We start from the raw sequence: 19,325 nt of genomic DNA, 5'->3' as shown, positions 1-19,325 counted from the left end.
ATAGCCTCTGCCGATCATCCACCAGTGTTTCGTCTGCGTGGGCCGTGGTCCACATTCCAGCTCCCGATTGCCGGCTCTCGTGTACCTGCATGGTACGTAACCGCTACCTCGGGTGTGGCGGAGTACCCGTCGTGTCGGAGGTACCGTTGACGCTGTTGGAATGTATCTGTGGGGACTTATGCCGCTCTGGACCCATTCCGATCGAGCAAAGATTTTGGAGATGAGATTTTTAGTTGGATTTGGAAGTGTAATCTGATGTGATTTTGGTTTTTTGGCTGGATTTTGCTCGTTGTGGGTGGGTGGGTGGTTGGTAGTGGAAGTTGGGATGTTTGTGGGGGCTATATCCAACCTCGCAATGCCCAGATCAGATCTCCTCTACCCAGTTGAGATTGAAACAAAAACACAAAGTTCAGTGCCGCCATTTTTAAGGTAGTACGTCTTGTAGACATGTAATTTGTAGAGCAATTGATTGCCCCTCTATTGCTATTGAAATTAAGAAAGCAAACTGAAGCTTCTAATACTGTACAGCTCATCGAAAGACATAGATCATACCCGCCCGGTCAACACTAACAATCATTCCGTACGGCTGTCGCAGTACAGCAACATCTTGGATAATATCCAAATGACTCTTCAAAAGCATCTGTTGCTGGAGACTGATAACCGTGCTGCGGGGAGGACGTGAGCTTTGCCCCTTCCGAGACCCTCCCGCATGCCCAGGTGCACTGGGCAGGTGCTCGGTCGTCACCACGAGATTCGGCCCCGGTTGAGAAAGTTCATAGCGCGGCTTGCCAGCGTTAGCGCCCTCCGACACGGCGTCCATCCCACTGACTATCATCGACAGTTCAGGGCGTGCAAGGTCCCAGAACCGGATTTTCCGGTCGCACCCCGCAGACACGATGAACCCGCATCGGCTGCTAGAAGCTTTGTCGTCATCAGGGGCATTCAGACCCACTGCAAATGCCCAGGTCCCAAGCCGATCCCCAGAAGGTGTGTTGGGTGGTGATGCGGAGCCATTTTGTCCGATCGGCATGCCTGCCGCAGGACTTGCGGTCGCAAAGCGACTGAGCATCCCCTCTGGTCGGTCTTCGTCCACGGGCCATGCTTCAAAGTCCCTCGCCATTGTTCGTTGCCCACGGGCATTGGCGGGACGTGAGGCACGATTGGTTCCATTGGGGCTGTTCTCATGCGTGTCTAGTGGCGTTGCTTGGTAGACCTCGCGGCAGCGGAATCGTTCAATATCCCACACTGTAATTTCATTGCCGTGGCTGCCGCTACTGGATACACAAACCCAGCGTCCTCGTGGCTTCGTAGGGTGTAATTGAATTCGCTGAATGGATCCCCAGCCGGGGAGACCCCATGCCTTGAGTCGGACTCGGAAACGGAGATCCCACAGATCCAAGATGCCATGGGTCGTGCCCACGAGAAGCCAAGTGTGCCGGCGATCACAGCAGAACGTGGTCGGGGTTCCGTGATGCACGGGATTATCAAGTGTGTAAATCGGCAGCATGGTCTTCATGTCTATCGCGAGAATACGACAGGCGTTGGTTGCAACGAGAATTGTTGACTGACCTTCATCTCTAAAGTGTTCCATCCAGACAGCATACTCGGGTGACCCGTTCTCCATGGGAGGCAGTTGATACTCGCGGACAAGTTGGAGCTTCCCGTAGCGTGCAGTTTCGTTGACTTTGTGGTAGTCCACTCGAACAGCATGAATACTGCCATCTGTGGCCCCGCTCACGAAGGTGTATGTGTTTTCAACGAATGTCAATGCCTGTACCCGTGCTCCGGTCGCATGACGATGGGTCTGGCGGGAGCGAGGGGTCAAGTTTCTCTCCAAGCGCGTCGTATCCCATATTTTGACGGTGCTGTCATCGGATGCAGTGACAAAGAAAGAATGATCTGGTGGTACGGCAATACGATTCACCGGACCGCTATGCTCTCCAAAGGTCGCCACCAAGTTCCCATCGGGCCTCCATATCTTATTAGGATCGTGTGTGTTTGCTTTGCGGATTGGTAATCGTAGATCTAGCTCCTTGACATATGGTCCTAGGTCGAATAAATCGGTCGGGTAGTTTTCAGCAAAGACATTATCCAACAGTCGCAACACTGCAGGGTCATCGCCTGTATACGAGTGGTTGGCACGATACCGCCGCGCTGCTGCTTGAACTGGCATGCGTTCATATGCCTGAGTGAGACCTGATGGCTGGGGGGTCCCTGCTCTTTGGACGGGAGCATCCACCTTTCCAAACGCATTGGCAGAGTTCGTGCTTGTTTCCGCATGCGTTTTCGCGGTCTCGTTGCGACCGAGAAGGTTTATTGCGCTAGATTTCTTTTGAACTCTGTCACTTTTAAGCGACATGTTGTCTGTATTAGTTGGCGTTGTCGACAAGCTCTCTTGGCCAATGCTCAGTCGACGATAGGGGATATGAGAGGTTGGTGGAGAGAACTGTCTAGCCCCCTGCCCCCCACCAGGAGATGAAGCCGCAGGAGAAGATGAAGAGGAATCCACTGCAATTTCCGGGAGACCTGGGCGTGCGATTTCTATCTCCTTGTGGAGCTGGCTCCTTGATCGAATGTGCTTGTGAGAGTGAGGAGCCCGCTCAATAGTCGTAGAGGCATCGAGCAGCGCATCAGCAATAGTTCGCGGCCTCAAATCTTCGGGCCTTGGGCTTTCGGGGCGACCCTGAGATGTACTTTGTGGTTTATCGTTCACGTTCTTATCAAAGAAAACGGTTTGGGGTGTAAGGCCGTGATGTGACAAACTGATGATGTCGTTCCATGGTAGGGTAGGCTGGGCGTCAACGTCCCTTGCTTGTCTCAGCGAGACCCTCCAGATATAATCTTTGAGTGCAAGAAGCTTGAATTCATCTTCAGAGCTCATTCCAAGGTTCCGCAGCCTGGTAAGCCATTGTTCGTCTTCTTCATTTTTTGAATGTGCACTCAAAGAAAAGGAACGCCCAGCTCGAACTCCGTGTGCATCAGGCTCGGATAGACTGAATGCTCCATCGCGACTCGCCGACTTCCAGAATATACCTTTTTCTGATTTTGAGGCCCAGAGAAATGCCATCTCGTACACGCTCCTTGACATTGGGCTCTTGAGAGCATCGAGAATTTCAACCGCAGAAAAACCGACTATCCTTACCTTGAGAAAAGGTCGAACGAGGGGAGTCAAAATGGAGTAAATATCAGCCACGGCCAAGAACTTGGTTGACTTTACTACGAGGTTCACCGCAGCCTCTCGAATCCAGATATTGGGATGGACCAAGAATCCGATGGTAATATGAAGCAGATCCCATATTGTAGATCGCTGGAATAACCCCAGGTCAGCCATAGCTGCTAGGCATCGAATCACCTTTTCCACCACAAATTCCTCGGGCTCAGTCATAGACTGGATCATCAAGGGCAGAATGTACTGCTCTAAGCTGGTGCTTCCCACGTACGCAGCAACGCCAACGACAGCCTCAAAAAATGCACACTTTAAAATCCAGTCCCGATCGTTGAGATAGGTATTCAGATGACTGAGGACAACCTCGTTTGCCTTCAGATTACCAAAGAAAACGCAAAGCCTGGACACAGAACCCAAAAATGCTCGGCGGACTGAGGCATCAGTATCGGTCAAGAGTGCTTTTGTGTGGACCTCGAAGTATTCTAGAAGATCAATTCGAGCCACGTCATAAAGGTTGTGGTATGTGGCATCTTCGGTCCATCGTGGTTCAAACCCGACAGGGATCAATGCAGTCAACCGGGTATCGGAGCGCAGCGCTTGGATCATGTCCAGGAACCTCAACGAAGACTGCGCCAAAGATGCGATACACGAGGCATATGCAGCACGAACCATGGCACTTGGATTGCTCTTGGAGGAAATGACAAAATGCTGGAGTCGCGGGAAAATGTACTCGGGAAAGAGATATGCGTTTACTGGAGATACTACGTGGACCATCTCCAGTAACTGTGTTAAGGTGCGGATGGCTGCAACCTTCACAATGTCTGTAGGGTCGGCCAAGAGAATCATTATATATGGCAGGACACGGTCGAGTTTGGCCTCATCTGACAGTCTTTCCGCAAAGGCCAGAAGAATATCACAGGCCTTGATTCGGGCTGAAGCTTTGGAAGTTGTCCGAAGGTTGGAAACAACAAGGGTCAGAAAAATCAGAACACCCTCATCCGTCTGTGCGCCCGAGGATTGATTGTTCCCTCCATCCGGTAGATCAAGCTTTACGGGGAGGACATCCCCCGTTAGTCGTGAAACACCGGAGCTGGGTGCACTCTGGGTCCCTCGAGATGGGGCGCCAAGAAAGTAGGAGATTTTGTCGAAGTCCAGACAGACTCGCTCTATCCTATCGTCTGTCTCACCTCTGTTGGCTGACTCTGCATCGACCTTCGTTCTTCCTGAGGATGGATCCGTCATGAGGGACATGTATTGATGGAGAAAGCTGTAAAAGTACTCCGGGAAGGCTTTGTTCTTCCAGAAATTCAGATACTCCTCTGCAGAATACCGAGACTCGGGTTCCAGTTGAATCATATGCAAAATCAACTCCCGAATCTCGGGGTCCTCGATTTTCGCAAGTTGGCCATGCTCCGGGCTGTATTCACCTTTTCGATATTTGTACATTTGACTGAGAGTAAAAATTGGCGATTCGAGGAAGAGCTCGGCAATGACGCAGCCGGCACTGAAGATATCCATGGCCCAATTAACATGACGGTTGCCCGGCTCCTCGCCAGCAACAAGGAATCTCTCTGGAGCCAGGTAACAGGTTCGTCTACCAGAAATGTCAAAATAAAAAGAAAAGTCTGCCGGGTTATCCTCAGGAAGGAAGGTAGGCTTGAACGAAGAAGAAAAGTCAGACAAATATAGCCAATTCCATGACGTGACCAGAATATTTTCTGTTTTGATATCGCCGTGGAAGACATCCATAGAGTGACAGTCTCGTAGGGCGCCCAAAAGCTGGAACGCGATCCATTTCTTCTCAATGTCCTCGAGAAATGGACGGGTGCTGTATAACAGTCAATATTGGGCCCTGTGGGTCGAATGTATCCTAACTCATCATACGTACCTCATTCGATCATACAAAGAGCTATGAATGTATTGGCGAACTAGGTATCCACTGGTACTGGTTTCCAGAATTCTTTCATAGCTCAATGCATTAGGCACATCAGATAAGAGCTTGCGTTCCCCTGTATAAGATCAGCTCAAATCCAACCCATTATCGGATGGTACACGTACGGATAATAGCTTTCACATAGGGCTCCAGTTCCATGGTCGGATAGGGCTTCATGATCACCTTCACAAAAACCAGGCCATTCTGTTGCCTAGCACGGATGCTCTTCATGAATCTGCCCCCACCCATGGACCTCTCATACACCAAGTCTGAGAGCTCCGGCACGTCGATCCCCGCTGACCCTGCAGACAGGGTTGTGAGGGAGTAACCTTGTCCCATGATGTATCATGTATTTCATCTCTCTCTTTCTCTCTTCTCTTGAAGTTGGAGAATAGGGAAATAGAAAGCAAACGATAACGCGAGTGAGGTCACTTGACACCGCCCCACGTGATGGTGATAGGGAAGGCGGTGAGAGAATGCCAACACATTGTTAGACCTGAATTTCATCGTTTCAGTCACGGCGATTTCTGTCTCTTGAATATTCTCGAGCTAGCTATGGCCTTGTGATTTGACTTTGTTTTACCTTTGATCTACTACAAGCTTCATTATGCGTGGTCGTGGGTAGTAAAACCTGGATTCCAGGACACGGCAAGCTAGGTAAACAAACATTTCAGGGGAATAAGCCTTAGTGGTTAAGTTTTCTGCGGGTGTGAGGCATTTTCATAATAAAAGTGATTTGGATCTGATCAAAGTTCATTTCGGTGCGTTTTTGGCGTCTCTCTGCAGCTTTACTCCTAACCCAATCTGACATGGACCCGCCCGCAGCTAAATACGGGGCTTGCAGCAGGCTGCTTCCCGATTTCCCCACTAGGATCTCGATATCTAGTACATTCACGATGGATTCTAGCATCATGGATGATTTCGGGATCCCCGTTATTGACACGGATGAGTCTCTGTTCTCTATCATCCCAAAACTCTCTCAGTAGGCGCCAGCCTGGCTTTTATTCCACTTAACTGAGGCAGTGCTAACTAACAGGTGTAGATTTATCAGCATGGCAATTGGTGACGTCGCGTTCTCATTTGAGGACATGAGCCATGAATCTCGAGGCCATCGCCTTCGTCAACTGGTACACGCGTTGGCCGAGGATAGCCACAATCCCTTCATCATTGTGGCCTTGATGATTCTCAAGTGGGAATTTATGAGTGTTGCCGATGATGACTGGGGATTGAATGAAAGTCGAGGTGCAGCATGCGAGTTTGTAGCATGGCAGTTTCTATGTCATCTGAATCAGATTGAGGCTATCGACTTCCTTTTGGAAGAGCTCCCGATCCCTCGTCGCAACTCAACAACTTCTGAGGTTGAAAGGAGTAATCCTGGATTTGAGCTTGCTGGCGAGACAGAAGCAACACCTCTCTTGTCCCGCTCGCCAACCCCTCTTAATCTCCTTGGATTCGGTAAGAGAAGCGCAGCGGCTCAGAAGAATCGAGATTATTCGGAGCTTTATGGCTCAGACCACGACAGGGAGGACTTTTCCCGATATTTTCAATTCTTTGGGCTAAATGCGTTGGAAATCGCTGCTGTCGCCCAAGCTAAAAGGTTTCTCAGTCAACGCGTGGTTCAGCGTATGGTCAATGATATCTGGAACGGAGAAATTGTCTTTTGGGACTCGCTTACTGTTCATTCGGCAAAGAAGCCACAGATATTCAACCGCAAGTCAGTATCGGCCCTTCCACCATCATAATACCTCTGACATAGGTTATCCAGAACGGCAGATCCGTATTCGCGATTACGAGTTCCTGTATATCGAAAGATGTTTGAAGCAGGATTCTTCCTTTCTCTGTTATTTCTGTACTATACAGTACTCGTCGAAAGATCACCAACATCAATTGGTCGTTTTGAAATTATGATGGACATTTGGATCATCGCCTTTGCCTACGACGAGCTGAGTGGACTCGTTGATGCGGGTGTACTCTTTTATCAAATGGATTTCTGGAGTCTATGGAACCTTGCCATTATAGGGGTCGGATTTGCATTCATTATCACCAGTAAGCCATATCCTCATGCCCTTTTGTGGCCATATATTGATCTTCAAACTCCTCTTGGCTTCGTGAGCTAAATCTAAGCATAGGGGGAGTCGGTCTGGTGAAACATGACGACTACATCTTAAACTTGGCATTCGATATTCTCTCATTAGAGGCGCTGTTTCTTGTCCCAAGGTGCGATTGTCTGCATTTACATTAGCTTTCACAATTTGGCAGCGCTAACACGAATGACCCCACAGGATATGCTCGCTTGTGAGCCTTAATGCATATTTCGGCAGTTTGGTAGGTTGAAACTATACCCAATCTGTTAGTGATTTTCTGACTGTGGAATGATAGATCCCCGTGATGAAAGAGATGGTAAGACTTCGACATGAAAATTCGCTGGGTACATGAGGCTGACCTGCCTTAGACGAAAGCATTTATGAGGTTTCTACCTGTAGTATTGGTCGTGTACACAGGTATGTGACTCAAGTATACGCCCTATGAACATTACTTACAGGTGGAGAATAGCATTTTTCACCACATTTTCGCTTCTTGCCCGTGACCGTTTTTCTCTTGGAGAAATGTCGTTCTTACTCTTGAAGGTCTTCTTTGGGTAAGTCTGGAAGAAAAATTTTCATCACTTTCAGAGTAACTAACTTGTAAACAGGTCTGGGACGCTTGGATTGGTGGGTGGTTTCATAACCTTTGATAGTGCTTTACTGACAGTTAATGGACTTGACAATAGGACAACGCAGAAAAGGTCCGCTCTCTACTACCCAAGCCGGCTATCACACCTTAATTACTAACTTACTGGACTTCAGATTTCTCCGATCTTCGGATATAGCTTGATGTGAGATTTTTTCGATCACCTTCGACATTGGTGACTAACGTCGACTACAGGTTGATATTCGTGCCAATGAGCAACTTCTTGATTCTTGCATGCCTCATCAGTTTAATGGGCATGAGTCTAGAAGGAGTAGGTCTTCTGTGTCAGACTTATATCAAGCGCCACGCTAAATCTCTTTGTTTCTAGGTCATGGCTCACGCCCGTGAGGAGTATCTATTCCAGTGAGTATAATTCTATACCAGAATGCACTTCAGTACAAGGTATTCCCCATTGTGTATCGCTAACATACGACACAGACTATCTATCTACGTGCTAGAAAGTAGCAACTCCCGGCGCCTAACATATTTCCTACCACCCCTGGTTCGAAACTCCATCTTCAGCTCTCCAAAATCTAGAGACCCTCAATGCTAACATGAGATAGAACCTGATTCCACTCCTATGCATCCGCCCCTTACGACTCTTCCTGTCCGCAGAGACAGTCCGCCGAGTACGCATCGTCTTACTTCGAGCAACTCACCTTCCATATGTGATGATGATCTGGATCTACGAGTCAAGTCGTCGAAATTCGGAAAAATCATCTTCTCGATCGATAGCAGGACGACCACCTAGTACTTCTACAAGCGATCCGAGTATTTCGAGATTCCAGGCCCCAATGCATCCATCCGTGGTTGAAGTGAATCGTATAAGACTTGGTCACGAGCAACTCAGTGCGGATTTGCAGAATGCGAGTGGGTTTCACCCAGCGCGGCCTGGGCAGACACAGACACAGCTCGCGGATGTGATGGATGCTGTGGAGCGGCTCCGAGTACAGGTGGAGCGTGTCAGCATGGCGCTTGCTGCGCAGCAAAGAGGTAACTAATGCCTTTTGGTGATCTTGCTGGGTTCATATACTTTCAAGAAATCGTTCATAAGACAAGACAACCCACTAGCAAAAAAGATATAAGAATACCAGTTGATGGACCTTGTTACTATTTTCATAGTTTCAATTAACACACCCCTGTATTGAAATAGAAAGAATAACTAATATCGATATCGATTAACATACTCAGCTGTTTGGTAATGTATCAGCTTCCAGTCATTCACTCCTGCTATTCATAAAACTCGTAAACACTAAGAGGACTCGTCTGGGCTCCCCAATACTGCCTCGGCCATTTTTATACCTGCCACTCGTCCCGAAAAAATGCATCCCCCTAAGAAAGTACCTTCAAGAGCGCTATATCCGTGAAGTCCACCTCCGCCAAATCCGGAGACTTCACCCGCAGCGTACAATCCCGGGAAAGGTGATCCATCTGGACGAAGAACATTTCCATCCAGGTTTGTCTCCAGTCCACCTAGGGTCTTTCGAGTCAGAAGATTCAATCGAACTGCGATGAGAGGACCATAGCTAGGATCGGTGAGCTTGTGGAGCTTGACTACTCGGGACCATCGCTCAGGCCAGTAAGCGCGCGCATTTTGGATCAGCATAATTTGTGCATCTTTGCTGAATGGATTGTCGCATTGACTATCGCGAAGATGAATCTCGTGCTCGATGTGTTCAACGTCAAGTTCTGGTCCGCCCCGTTCCTTCGCGAGTTTGTTCATGCCAGCAACCAATTCGGGAAGTGTCTTCTCGACCACGAAATCAACTCCTTTATCCATGAATGCTTGAACGGGTCCGGTGGGGGACCAGCCGAGGAGACGTTTCAGAGCTTGGAAATAGCTCATCCCGGTGATATCTGGGTTTTGTTCGGAACCTGAAAGAGCAAACTCTTTGCTGATGATGGTCCTGTTGAGAATGAACCACGTGTAGTCCTGGCCACTGTTGCAGATGTGCTTTAGCGTTGCCAGAGTATCAGTTCCAGGGTACAGCATTGGAGGAAGTCGACGACCCGTGGCATCCAGCCAGAGTGAGGATGGACCAGGAATGATTCTAATCCCGTGGTTTGGCCAAATCGAATCCCAATTCATGATGCCCTCGGTGTAGTGCCACATGCGGTCGCTGTTGATTACATTGGCACCCGCAGCCTGAGCGATTCCGATCATACGTCCATCTACATGGGCCGGAACACCAACGACAAAGTTGGATGGAATAGCACCGAGTCGATCAACGGGCCAGTTCTTCTTGACCAGCTCAATGTTGGCACCGATTCCTCCGCTTGATATGAGGACTTTGCTTCCATGTATCTCGAATGTCTCAACACTCTTACGACTGCTTGCAATTCCCCGGGCAGTGTCAGATGGCTCGAGAACTTGGCCCCGAACACCGATAGCTGCACCGTGCTCATCGACCACAATAGAGTCAACTTGATGGCGAAATTTGAACTTCACCAGCCCTTTCTTTACAGCTGCTCTGACTGGCTTCTCAAAAATTTCAACCACTGCAGGACCGGTGCCCCATGACAAATGAAATCTCGGTACCTGTGTCCTGTAATCAGTGGCGTTGTTTCAGTGCAATGGGGGCCGAGCTCACCGAGTTTCCATGGCCCCCAGCGTCTCCGCTGCCTCGTTCCGCCCAACCGACACTGACAATGCTCAAGCCAAGTGACTTTACATAGCTCTCAAGCTCCCCTGAAGTGAAGTCGACGAAAGCTTCTGCCCATTTCTTCGGCCAGTAGTCGCAGTCCCGATCAAAACGTGCTGTCCCCAACCAGTCCTGCAGCGCGAGTTCACGGCTGTCCTTGATACCCACCCGGCGCTGTTCCGCAGAGTTCACAATAAAAAGGCCACCGAGAGACCAGAATGCCTGTCCACCAAGGTTTTCTTCATTCTCTTGGTCGATGATGATGCTGTGGACTTCACGTTTCGAGAGCTCGTAGGCAGCCACCAGACCCGCAAGGCCGCCGCCGATGATAATTACAGGATTGTCACTCGTCATTTCTCTGAGTTTGGTTCATGCGGTGGATTGAAACTGCTTCTGCTGGTCCCAGAATCGCTTCTGGTTGGATTTTGGTTGACTGAAGGGGGTGAAAGTAAGTTACTCAAACGACTCGTGGAACTTTCAAGCCTGATATGTCCACGTCACTTGGAAGTTGGGGGCTATTTTTATCAATGGCGATTTAAATGGAATGTCCCGTTCGTATGCCGAGGCTGTTTCTTTGAACGTGTAGTCTTGACGGTCAGATCAAGTGGAGACAATGTCTCTCGGCTCATTCGCGGAATGGGAGTAAGAACCGCCGGTTGCACCTGCATGGACAACAGGATAGGCTAACCTAATCAACAATCCCTGTCTAGTCTCCACAACTATTTATTCATATATTGTCTCTGGGGGAAAGGATCGCCCTAGCTCAGCTCAATTTACCGAATGCTCAGGTTATCTATATTAACAAATTCCAGGCCTGACTCCGACATGTCTATAGAATGTCGGGTCCGATGCGGATGAATACAATGATGCTTCAACCATTTCAGCTCATCAGGCTCAACAGATTTGCTATCAAGGATCATGACTAAACCCGAACCTCCGCTAATCGTACCTCGTGTTTCGTACAACTCGTGATTCGCACTAAAGAATTACAATATAATGGTCTTGGGAGGAAATAAGGAGAAACGCAAAGAATACAGTAACTTGACAGGTTCCGGGGTTTCTGATAACCATTCCGTATTCTGTAATACGAAGTGTTATCCTTTAATAAAAGTCACAGTGGCTCGGAGACTCTCAATCTCATATGGAACCCCGAAGGGAACCCCTCAAGGCTCCAATATTACCTGGGAAACTCCCTTTAAGATTGTTATTGAAGATGAGAAATATGAGATGTGCGCTAGGCAGGGTCGCCGAATGAAATACAGTGTTCCCAGCCAGTTTAACCATAGAAAGATATTAGTAAATTGGTACCTCATCATATCGGCGACGAGTTACTAGTTATGCGGCATGGTAAAGCAAGTTATGAAGCTTGCTCTGCCCCACTTCCACTGACCGCCTTCACGCACAAAACAGCCAAGACTTCGCGTCTTGAACAATTTTTTCTTTTCTTCTCCTCCAGTCCTCCGAACTCCATGGGCTGAACACTTTCTCGTTCTCCGGTCCATGGAATTTCCAAACTTACTTGTGGAAATTGTTCAACTATCACTCAATCTTATGAGCATTGGGCCTGCACCTGTAATCTGCACTTACCTGCTACAGCTCGGACCTCGAGTCTGGTGATTGACAATATGGACACCTTAGCAGAGACCTCGTGGGACGTGGTCATTGCAGGAACAGGGCTGGCTCAATCTCTATTAGCCTTGTAAGTATCATCGGTCGGCCTCAATATTTCATAACTGACGCTTTTTCTTCCAGGTCTCTCTCTCGCTCGGGAAAGAAGATTCTCCATTTGGACCAGAACCAATACTATGGAGGATCCGAAGCAGCTTTTAGTCTGGATGAGGCTCAGGAGTGGGTGAACAGTGTCAACCAACGTGGGTTGCCGCCGAGTGTGTTCTACATTCCGGCATGTTGCTGATTTCTGTTGATCCGGTAGATCCTGGCCAGTCTCCATTCGAAGATGCCAAGGTTTTCACTTATCCTCAAGACTGTCTGCAGTCCGCTTCCCAGCTCGGCTCTGAGGGTGGCGGTCGTTCATCGGCCGTTCGCCCCAAGCTAGCTGCGAGTCGCGCCTACACACTCTCTCTTTCCCCGCATTTCCTCTACACCCGCTCTGAACTAATTTCAGTCCTAATCTCTTCCAAGGTCTATCGTCAGCTGGAGTTCATGGCCGTAGGAAGCTGGTGGATTCATTCAGAACATTTCAATGCTGAGGATAGCGAGCCCGGGGCCACGAGAAGCTTTCACCGTGTGCCCGGCAACCGCGAAGATATTTTCGCTGATACTCATATCAGTATGAAGTCCAAGAGAACCCTGATGCGTTTCTTGCGACACATCAGCAAGCCAGAAGATGAAGACTCTGGGGAAGCAGAGGAGGACCTGTCGGCGCCTTTCGGTGACTATCTTTCTTCCAAGTTTGGTGTTCCCCAGGACCTCCAGGGCCCTTTGCTCTCCCTGTCGCTCTCCCAGCAAACACTCCAGAATACATCGGCTAGCCATGCCGTTCCTCGGATCAAGAGACACCTTGCATCAATCGGTGCTCTTGGTCCGGGATTTGGAGGAGTCATTTCCAAATATGGTGGTGGGTCGGAGATTCTTCAGGTCGCTTGCCGAGCCTCTGCAGTGGGCGGAGGTGTATATGCTCTCGACACGGGGATTCAATCACTTTCTGATGGCGAGTCAGGTGATTATCCCGTGGAGTTACAGCTCTCCAACGGTGAGTCGGTTCGGACCAAATATGTGATTGGTTCCGTATGGGATCTTTCTCCCACTCAGGAACGGACATTGTCCTGTGCCCAATTTACAAGGTCGATTACTGTGGTTGCCTCGAATTTCACATCGCTTTTCCCTGTCACAGTGGAAGGGGCTCCCGTGCCGGCCAGTGCTATCCTGATGTTTCCAGGAGAAACAATAGGCAGTCCTCAGTCGCCACCAGTGTATCTCCAGGTTCACTCGAGTGACACCGGCGACTGTCCCCGTCAGCAGAGTAAGTCTCCTTCCCAACATACTTGCCCACCCTCACCTCGCTCTTATGATGATTACCTTAACTTATCTACATTGCCTGTAATTGCATTGATGAAAACGTTACTATCAATAACTGATAAAGAGCAAAGCTACTTCACTGTGGTCTTATCCAAAATTTTGACTCGTTCATAAGGCTAATTCAGCGTCAACAGGTATCATCTATGGCAGTGTTTCTGTGACAGGTCTAGAAGGTCAAACTCTATTGGAGTCAGCCGTGGACCGACTCCTTCGTGCTGAAGGACCCGAGGCTGTGGTGCTTTGGTCCATGCGATACAACCAGCAAGGTCGCCTCAGTAACGATGGCTCATCCGCTACCATCCAAACTCATTCACCTAATGTCTACAGTTTCCCGCCCTCTGGCCTGGATCTTGCCTTCGAGGATGAAAACATTGACATGATCAAGCAAGCATGGTTGAAGGTTGCGGGTGATGTAGACCCTGATGACTTTATGATCTTTGACGATCGTGAGGGTACTGATGAATGATATGTAGCATAGTACGACTAGAGTCTGTACATAGCATAGTTTCCATGATACCAATGAACTTCTACAGGTCCTGATGACTTTCGTTCTCATTTCAATTTACATTTTAAGTATAAGCCACTTGGTCTTGATCAAATTAAACAAAAATTAGCCGATATTTAAGTAATTGCTCCTCGTGGCCCCCAAATTACTCTAATGCGTCTAACCTTCCAAGGTTGGCCTGCTGCCTGGTCACTATTGAAGAAAAACGCTCGTTGGAACTCTCTTCTCTTCTTCTTCTCTTCCTATCCTTCCATTCCTCTTTTGCCGTTTCCCTCTTCCATCTACTGTTTCTCTTTGTCTTTGACCCCTAGGTAGATTCGGTGTAAAAATGCGTGACAAAAAACAAACATTTGAAAAAAGTCAGGAAGTTTGAAACTGGAGCTGGAGTTGGAGCTGTTCTTGTTCCTGTTCCTTCACGTGTATGCGTGAGTGCGTAGTGAGTAGTCGTGGCTCTAGTATCTAATGTTGAGATGGATAATGAAGATCAGCTTTCGGTGGGTCATCGAAGTGGTACTTGTAGATTATGAAATTCGCAGAAAATCTACGTTTGAAATTAAAGGCACGTTGAGATGATATAAGAAAACGCATGTATCAATAAAAACAAGTATCGAGATCCAGTTCCCACTTCGATGACACGGGAATAGATGATCGGCATTCAGCTACAACCATCGTCCCCTGCAGGCAACCCTTCTCAAAACCCAATCAATACTCGCATAATAGATCCTCATTATCACTTGCAAAAGCTCACAGCCACTGCGAGGCTAGATCCGCAATATGCTTATGCGCACCCAACTTTCCCGCTGAAAGCGCCAATACCCCCAAGCCCAGTGCCCAGGTCGTGAAGCTTCTCTGAGAAATATCATTGCCATCGCGATCGAAAGGAGGCTTAACAGTTGGTGCGAAAGCTTCGGTCTTCTTCCTCGAATACGGCGGATACCTCGCATCCATTAAAGACTCCATCCAAGCCGGGAAAGCATTGACAACCGTGCGCAGGTAAGAGAATTCACGGAATCCATGGACGCCATGGTAATATCCGAAGCCCGACGATCCCGTGCCACCAAATGGGGCGCCATGGGCACCGGCATGGAGCATGCAATCGTTGAAAGTGACACCTCCGCTTTGGATCTCGTTGAGCAAGCGGTCCTTCTCGGCTTGGTCTTGGGTGAACACGTATGCGCTGAGAGGTTGGCCGGTTCCTCGGGTGAATGTGAGGGCAGTGTCGAGATCAGATTCCATGATTGGGAGGATGGGACCAAAGAGTTCTTCGGAGAGAAGACTGTCGCCTGGTTTCACGCCTGTTACGATGGTTGGTGCAAAGAATCGAGTTGAGCGGTCGCGTTGACCACCGTAGACGATTTGGCCGGATGTTGATTTAAGGAGGCGTTCTAGTCGGTCGAAGTTACGCTCGTTGATGATGTGTGTGTAGTACTCGGGTCGGTTATCTTGGCCGCCCATGAAGATGTTGAAGTGGTGGATTAAGGCTTTGACGAGAGCGTCGTGGACCTGAGGGTTGACAAGGATGTGGTTCACATTAAGACAGATCTAGTTTTGTGTGGTTAGCTCTGTTTCGATGCTCGAAATGTACGAAGTAAAAAATTAGATATCTCGATGGGGTCTTACCTGGCCTGCGTTTTGGAACTTGGTGGCCGCTATATGCTTTGCTGAAAGGTCGATGTTGGCTGTCGAGGTAACAATAGCTGGGCCCTGGCCGCCGAGTTCCAGTGTAACCGGCGTGAGATGCTTTGCAGCCGCAGCATATACTATCTTTGCGATATTCCCGGATCCAGTATAAAATATATGATCGAAGCGGTGCTCGAGAATGTGGCTCATCTCCTGTGGACCGGCAGAAATAATACGGATAGCATCAGAATCCAAGTATTTCGGGATAATCTCCATAAGAAGATCCTGGCACACGGGCGCCATATCCGATGGTTTAAGGATCACGGTGCAGCCAGCAGCGATGGCAGCGATCATGGGCTGCAAGAGCAGTAAGATTGGGAAGTTCCAAGCACCGATGATAAGGACCACGCCTTTGGGCTCCTTGCGAACGGTTGTGCCTCCCATAAAGTTGATGATGTTCCATCTGGTCGGCTTATCATCCTTGGTCCACTCATCTAGATCTTTGAGAGTGTGCAAGATATCATTCTGGACGCCGGAGCAGTCAGAGAATATTGACTCCTGACGGTGTCGGTGGAGGTCAGCGTGAAGCGCCTCTGCGATGCGCTCCTTGTTCTCCTCAATCATCCACCACGTCCGTTGCAACTGCTGGCGTCTCCATTCTTTGTTCTTGGATACCCCAGCGACAAACGTATCTTGCACGGTTTGGAAGGCCTGTTTCAGAAGGTCAGCGATTATATTCGCGCGTACGCCAACGGATGCACATGCGGGGGCCTTGCCTGGTGGAACTCGGCAGTAGTTGAGAAGCCCATTGCGAAGAATTGAGAATACGTATCACTGTTTCTCTCTCGAGCACATCAAATCCTCGCCGCATCAATGTTTGGCGGAGAATGTATATATTAATGTCGCGCACCGCACTGCCAAGACCCGATCCATGCAACTGTGGGGGAAGGCCGTGGTCCTCGGTAAAGCTCGACTTAGATTTCCGGTCCGTGCTTGTAAGATTTTTCTGACACCGATTTCTAGGTAGTCATATTTGACTGGCTGAAGGCTGTTGTGATAAGGATTTATGTGTGGGAATATTACGCCTTCGTTAATGGCAAAGGCGGGCAAGTTCCTTGGTGTACACTGTGACCTGTCCGACGCGTCAACTGTAGCCTTTATATGTACATATTATGTACTCTTCCTAGCTAGTACGTATAACATTGGAAGACTACCATCAGATATATCAATTATTTTAGACCGATCACTAGCCGTGAAGTCAGGACAAACATTTAATTTGAAAAAAAGGTGCCGAACATGCTAGTATGTAGCTATAGTGCAAGTTCTCCACGATAGGTACCACATAATGCTCATTGATCTCCGTCTGTCAACTTTGGAAGACACGCGATCAGCCTTAGCTTCGAATCATTAGAACTCCGCTTCAAATTTCAAATGTTGAATCTATTCACCTGGGATGCTCGGAAGTTTTTACTACTACATATGAGTTCTACTATCAACCTTTTCTGATAACATGAATTATGACGAAACCCTCGCATAGATACAAATGTATCCAAATTGTGAATGTGGGTTCATTGTTTGGGATATTCAAGGAATCTGACCATGAAACAACCGGGGGACGCCCTAATCCTCCCACTGGCCGTGTTTTCCAATGTTAAACATTGCCTCGTAATCATTGTTGACCATGGAAGGTTACTCAGCCAATGTATTGATTTATACAATTTCACTTTGGTTAGACCAGAGTTACGTGAGATGTGTCACGATTATCACTGAAGTCAAACTTGTACCTAAGGTCAGTATGTACTCTCATCAAGCTTGGAACCGCCAGAGGCTGGCATTGGTCTCTAGGCGTCAAATATATATTGATTCTCGAAGCTAATCCCCGAAATTTCTCATTTCAGCTTCATACCCTTGCAGTGGCTAAGAAATAGAGACGATCCCCGGAGGCCTGTCATACCCAGTGCAAGAGATTCATTAATATTGGATATGTCAGTTGATCTCCGTGCACACTACACATGAAACCTTGCGGAAAAAGGTAGCGGCGGTCTTCTCGTTGGCTTCCCCCACTTTCAGACACCCCCCGCTTTGAGCAGAGTTGCTAGATCCAATCTCGTATTTCCCATGTTCTCTGCAGAACATCGACGCCTCGGGAGCATCATGCAGGGTCTTTCTTGTGATGATCATTTTTGAGTTCCCCCATCCTCCGTGCTGGATGTGTACAAACCGAAAAAGCAGGAAATTTTACATAAATTAATTTTGGGCTAATCTTGTGGGGGGTGGAGAGGGGGCAGTGTACGGAATACAAAGAAATGAAAATGGGTGACCAGAACCAACCATATGGCCGGCAATAATACCGATATTTGAATGGACGAATTACCAAGAATAGTTAGATCCCGATAACAGGTACTGGTCGGGTTCAGACCCTTCGCTATCTGGATATGGTATGGCGATAGATGGCATCATTTTATAAAGCATTTTCACTTCGACCCAGGTAGGTGTAATTTTAATAATCCTTCTCTGAATAGGGGGTGTCCACACCTTCCTAGAACGTTCTAAGATAAAAGGGTTGCTTCGGCAAAAAGGGACTGACGATCAGGGGCGGATCCACTGAAGCTGACACTGGTTCCTTCATTTCAGGGTCTGTACTGTACTCCGTTAAATTACGACTCCGCTTGGATTTCCCCTAATTGGGGCTTGGATTAATTTTAATTTTTTTTGGAATGACAGCATTGCCCAGGTGCCAAGACGGCTAAGATCGAGCTTAATGTGAAACTTCAATGTGGTGCGATTTCGTCACGAAAACAATCATAGTATGCATACTCCGTATATAGTATTCTATTGCATTAATGTTATATTAAAAAATATATTACCATTCTACGATTGGTACTCCGTAGTCATAGCTTAAATGGTTGCCTACAACGGCCCCATACAGCAAGAACAGCCTCGCTTGTAAATTACACTCAACTTGAGTCCAATTATGTAATCCAAATCATCCTCATGTGCCCCAGGTGAAACACGCACCTTTACAGGTTAATATATATAGCACAGAGGGGACATGACGCAGCTGTCTTAAGGATCAAATTGGACCAGAATTTGTCCCTGCGTCCGTACCACAGGTCTGAGCCCAGGGTGAAAGTCTGAATGGTTCACCCGTCGATCTTGGCCCACTTGCCACTTGCCCTGAGAGAAGACCACGGCTGAAGGACATCAGCATCGCCACACTGCAGCTGCCAACCATCGAAGATAAGTTTTTATGGTCTGGTCCCAAACCTGCACAGAGGAAAAGAAGCCCAAATCAGGTATGAACTTACTGTACAAGTGATTTTGTTTCAAATGTCCACGAATTGGATGAGATGTGCCATAAGGTTATGATGCTTTGAATGGGTATGATTGGCGAGGTTAGAAAAGCCAAGATTAACGGCCACCGAGGACACGCGTCGGTGGGGCAGTTGGCCACCTGCGCGCCCCTCCGCTGCTTGCTGACTGGTCAGGGCGGCTGGACGCTAGGACGATCAACCTTTAGATCATTTCCTGTGGAAAGATGTGTAATTATACTTGATTGAAATAAATGTTTGTACAATTTTTTAACAGTGGATTTAAATCGATTTACAGAGTGTTCTAGTCTCAAATGCTTTTGGCTTTACATGTGTTGGTCCAAGCGCGTCCCGGTGACGTGATTTATACTCGATCTAA

At 48.2% G+C, this 19,325-nt stretch overlaps 6 protein-coding genes across 6 annotated transcripts; 2 read left to right on the top strand and 4 right to left on the bottom strand.

Annotated features, from left to right (window-relative positions):
• Positions 1 to 529: 529 nt before the first annotated feature.
• Positions 530 to 5,438, bottom strand: N7520_003036 (ubiquitin-binding serine/threonine protein kinase VPS15; the record flags this gene model as incomplete). The annotated part of the gene is made up of 3 exons (XM_057136971.1): positions 530 to 4,994; positions 5,055 to 5,175; positions 5,225 to 5,438. The coding sequence occupies 3 exons, from the start codon at positions 5,436 to 5,438 to the stop codon at positions 530 to 532; spliced, it is 4,800 nt and encodes a 1,599-aa protein (XP_056999657.1).
• Positions 5,439 to 5,995: 557 nt separating this feature from the next.
• On the top strand, positions 5,996 to 8,821 carry N7520_003035 (uncharacterized protein; the record flags this gene model as incomplete). Its single annotated transcript, XM_057136970.1, has 15 exons — positions 5,996 to 6,081; positions 6,142 to 6,813; positions 6,865 to 7,145; positions 7,229 to 7,316; positions 7,382 to 7,428; positions 7,479 to 7,499; positions 7,552 to 7,600; positions 7,642 to 7,737; positions 7,792 to 7,810; positions 7,870 to 7,884; positions 7,946 to 7,974; positions 8,025 to 8,100; positions 8,158 to 8,192; positions 8,268 to 8,331; positions 8,393 to 8,821. Coding segments are annotated over 15 exons (2,007 nt in total), but the record flags the coding sequence as incomplete, so codon positions are not given.
• A 260-nt stretch (positions 8,822 to 9,081) lies between these two features.
• N7520_003034 (FAD-binding dehydrogenase) lies at positions 9,082 to 10,825 on the bottom strand (the record flags this gene model as incomplete). The annotated part of the gene is made up of 2 exons (XM_057136969.1): positions 9,082 to 10,368; positions 10,421 to 10,825. 2 exons carry the CDS (start codon positions 10,823 to 10,825, stop codon positions 9,082 to 9,084), a joined length of 1,692 nt encoding a protein of 563 aa, XP_056999655.1.
• A 1,271-nt stretch (positions 10,826 to 12,096) lies between these two features.
• N7520_003033 (putative Rab geranylgeranyl transferase escort protein) lies at positions 12,097 to 13,976 on the top strand (the record flags this gene model as incomplete). The annotated part of the gene is made up of 4 exons (XM_057136968.1): positions 12,097 to 12,170; positions 12,224 to 12,342; positions 12,405 to 13,454; positions 13,645 to 13,976. 4 exons carry the CDS (start codon positions 12,097 to 12,099, stop codon positions 13,974 to 13,976), a joined length of 1,575 nt encoding a protein of 524 aa, XP_056999654.1.
• A 783-nt stretch (positions 13,977 to 14,759) lies between these two features.
• N7520_003032 (aldehyde dehydrogenase family protein) lies at positions 14,760 to 16,444 on the bottom strand (the record flags this gene model as incomplete). Its single annotated transcript, XM_057136967.1, has 3 exons — positions 14,760 to 15,557; positions 15,636 to 16,346; positions 16,397 to 16,444. 3 exons carry the CDS (start codon positions 16,442 to 16,444, stop codon positions 14,760 to 14,762), a joined length of 1,557 nt encoding a protein of 518 aa, XP_056999653.1.
• Positions 16,445 to 17,621: 1,177 nt separating this feature from the next.
• Positions 17,622 to 17,816, bottom strand: N7520_003031 (uncharacterized protein; the record flags this gene model as incomplete). The annotated part of the gene is made up of 1 exon (XM_057136966.1): positions 17,622 to 17,816. One exon carries the CDS (start codon positions 17,814 to 17,816, stop codon positions 17,622 to 17,624), a length of 195 nt encoding a protein of 64 aa, XP_056999652.1.
• Positions 17,817 to 19,325: the final 1,509 nt, after the last annotated feature.

The sequence above is a fragment of the Penicillium odoratum genome (assembly GCF_028828045.1).
Source record: "Penicillium odoratum strain IBT 22623 chromosome Unknown utg000002l_segment0_segment0, whole genome shotgun sequence".
NCBI classification, from domain to species: domain Eukaryota; kingdom Fungi; phylum Ascomycota; class Eurotiomycetes; order Eurotiales; family Aspergillaceae; genus Penicillium; species Penicillium odoratum.
This window is presented reverse-complemented; position numbering and strand designations above follow the sequence as displayed.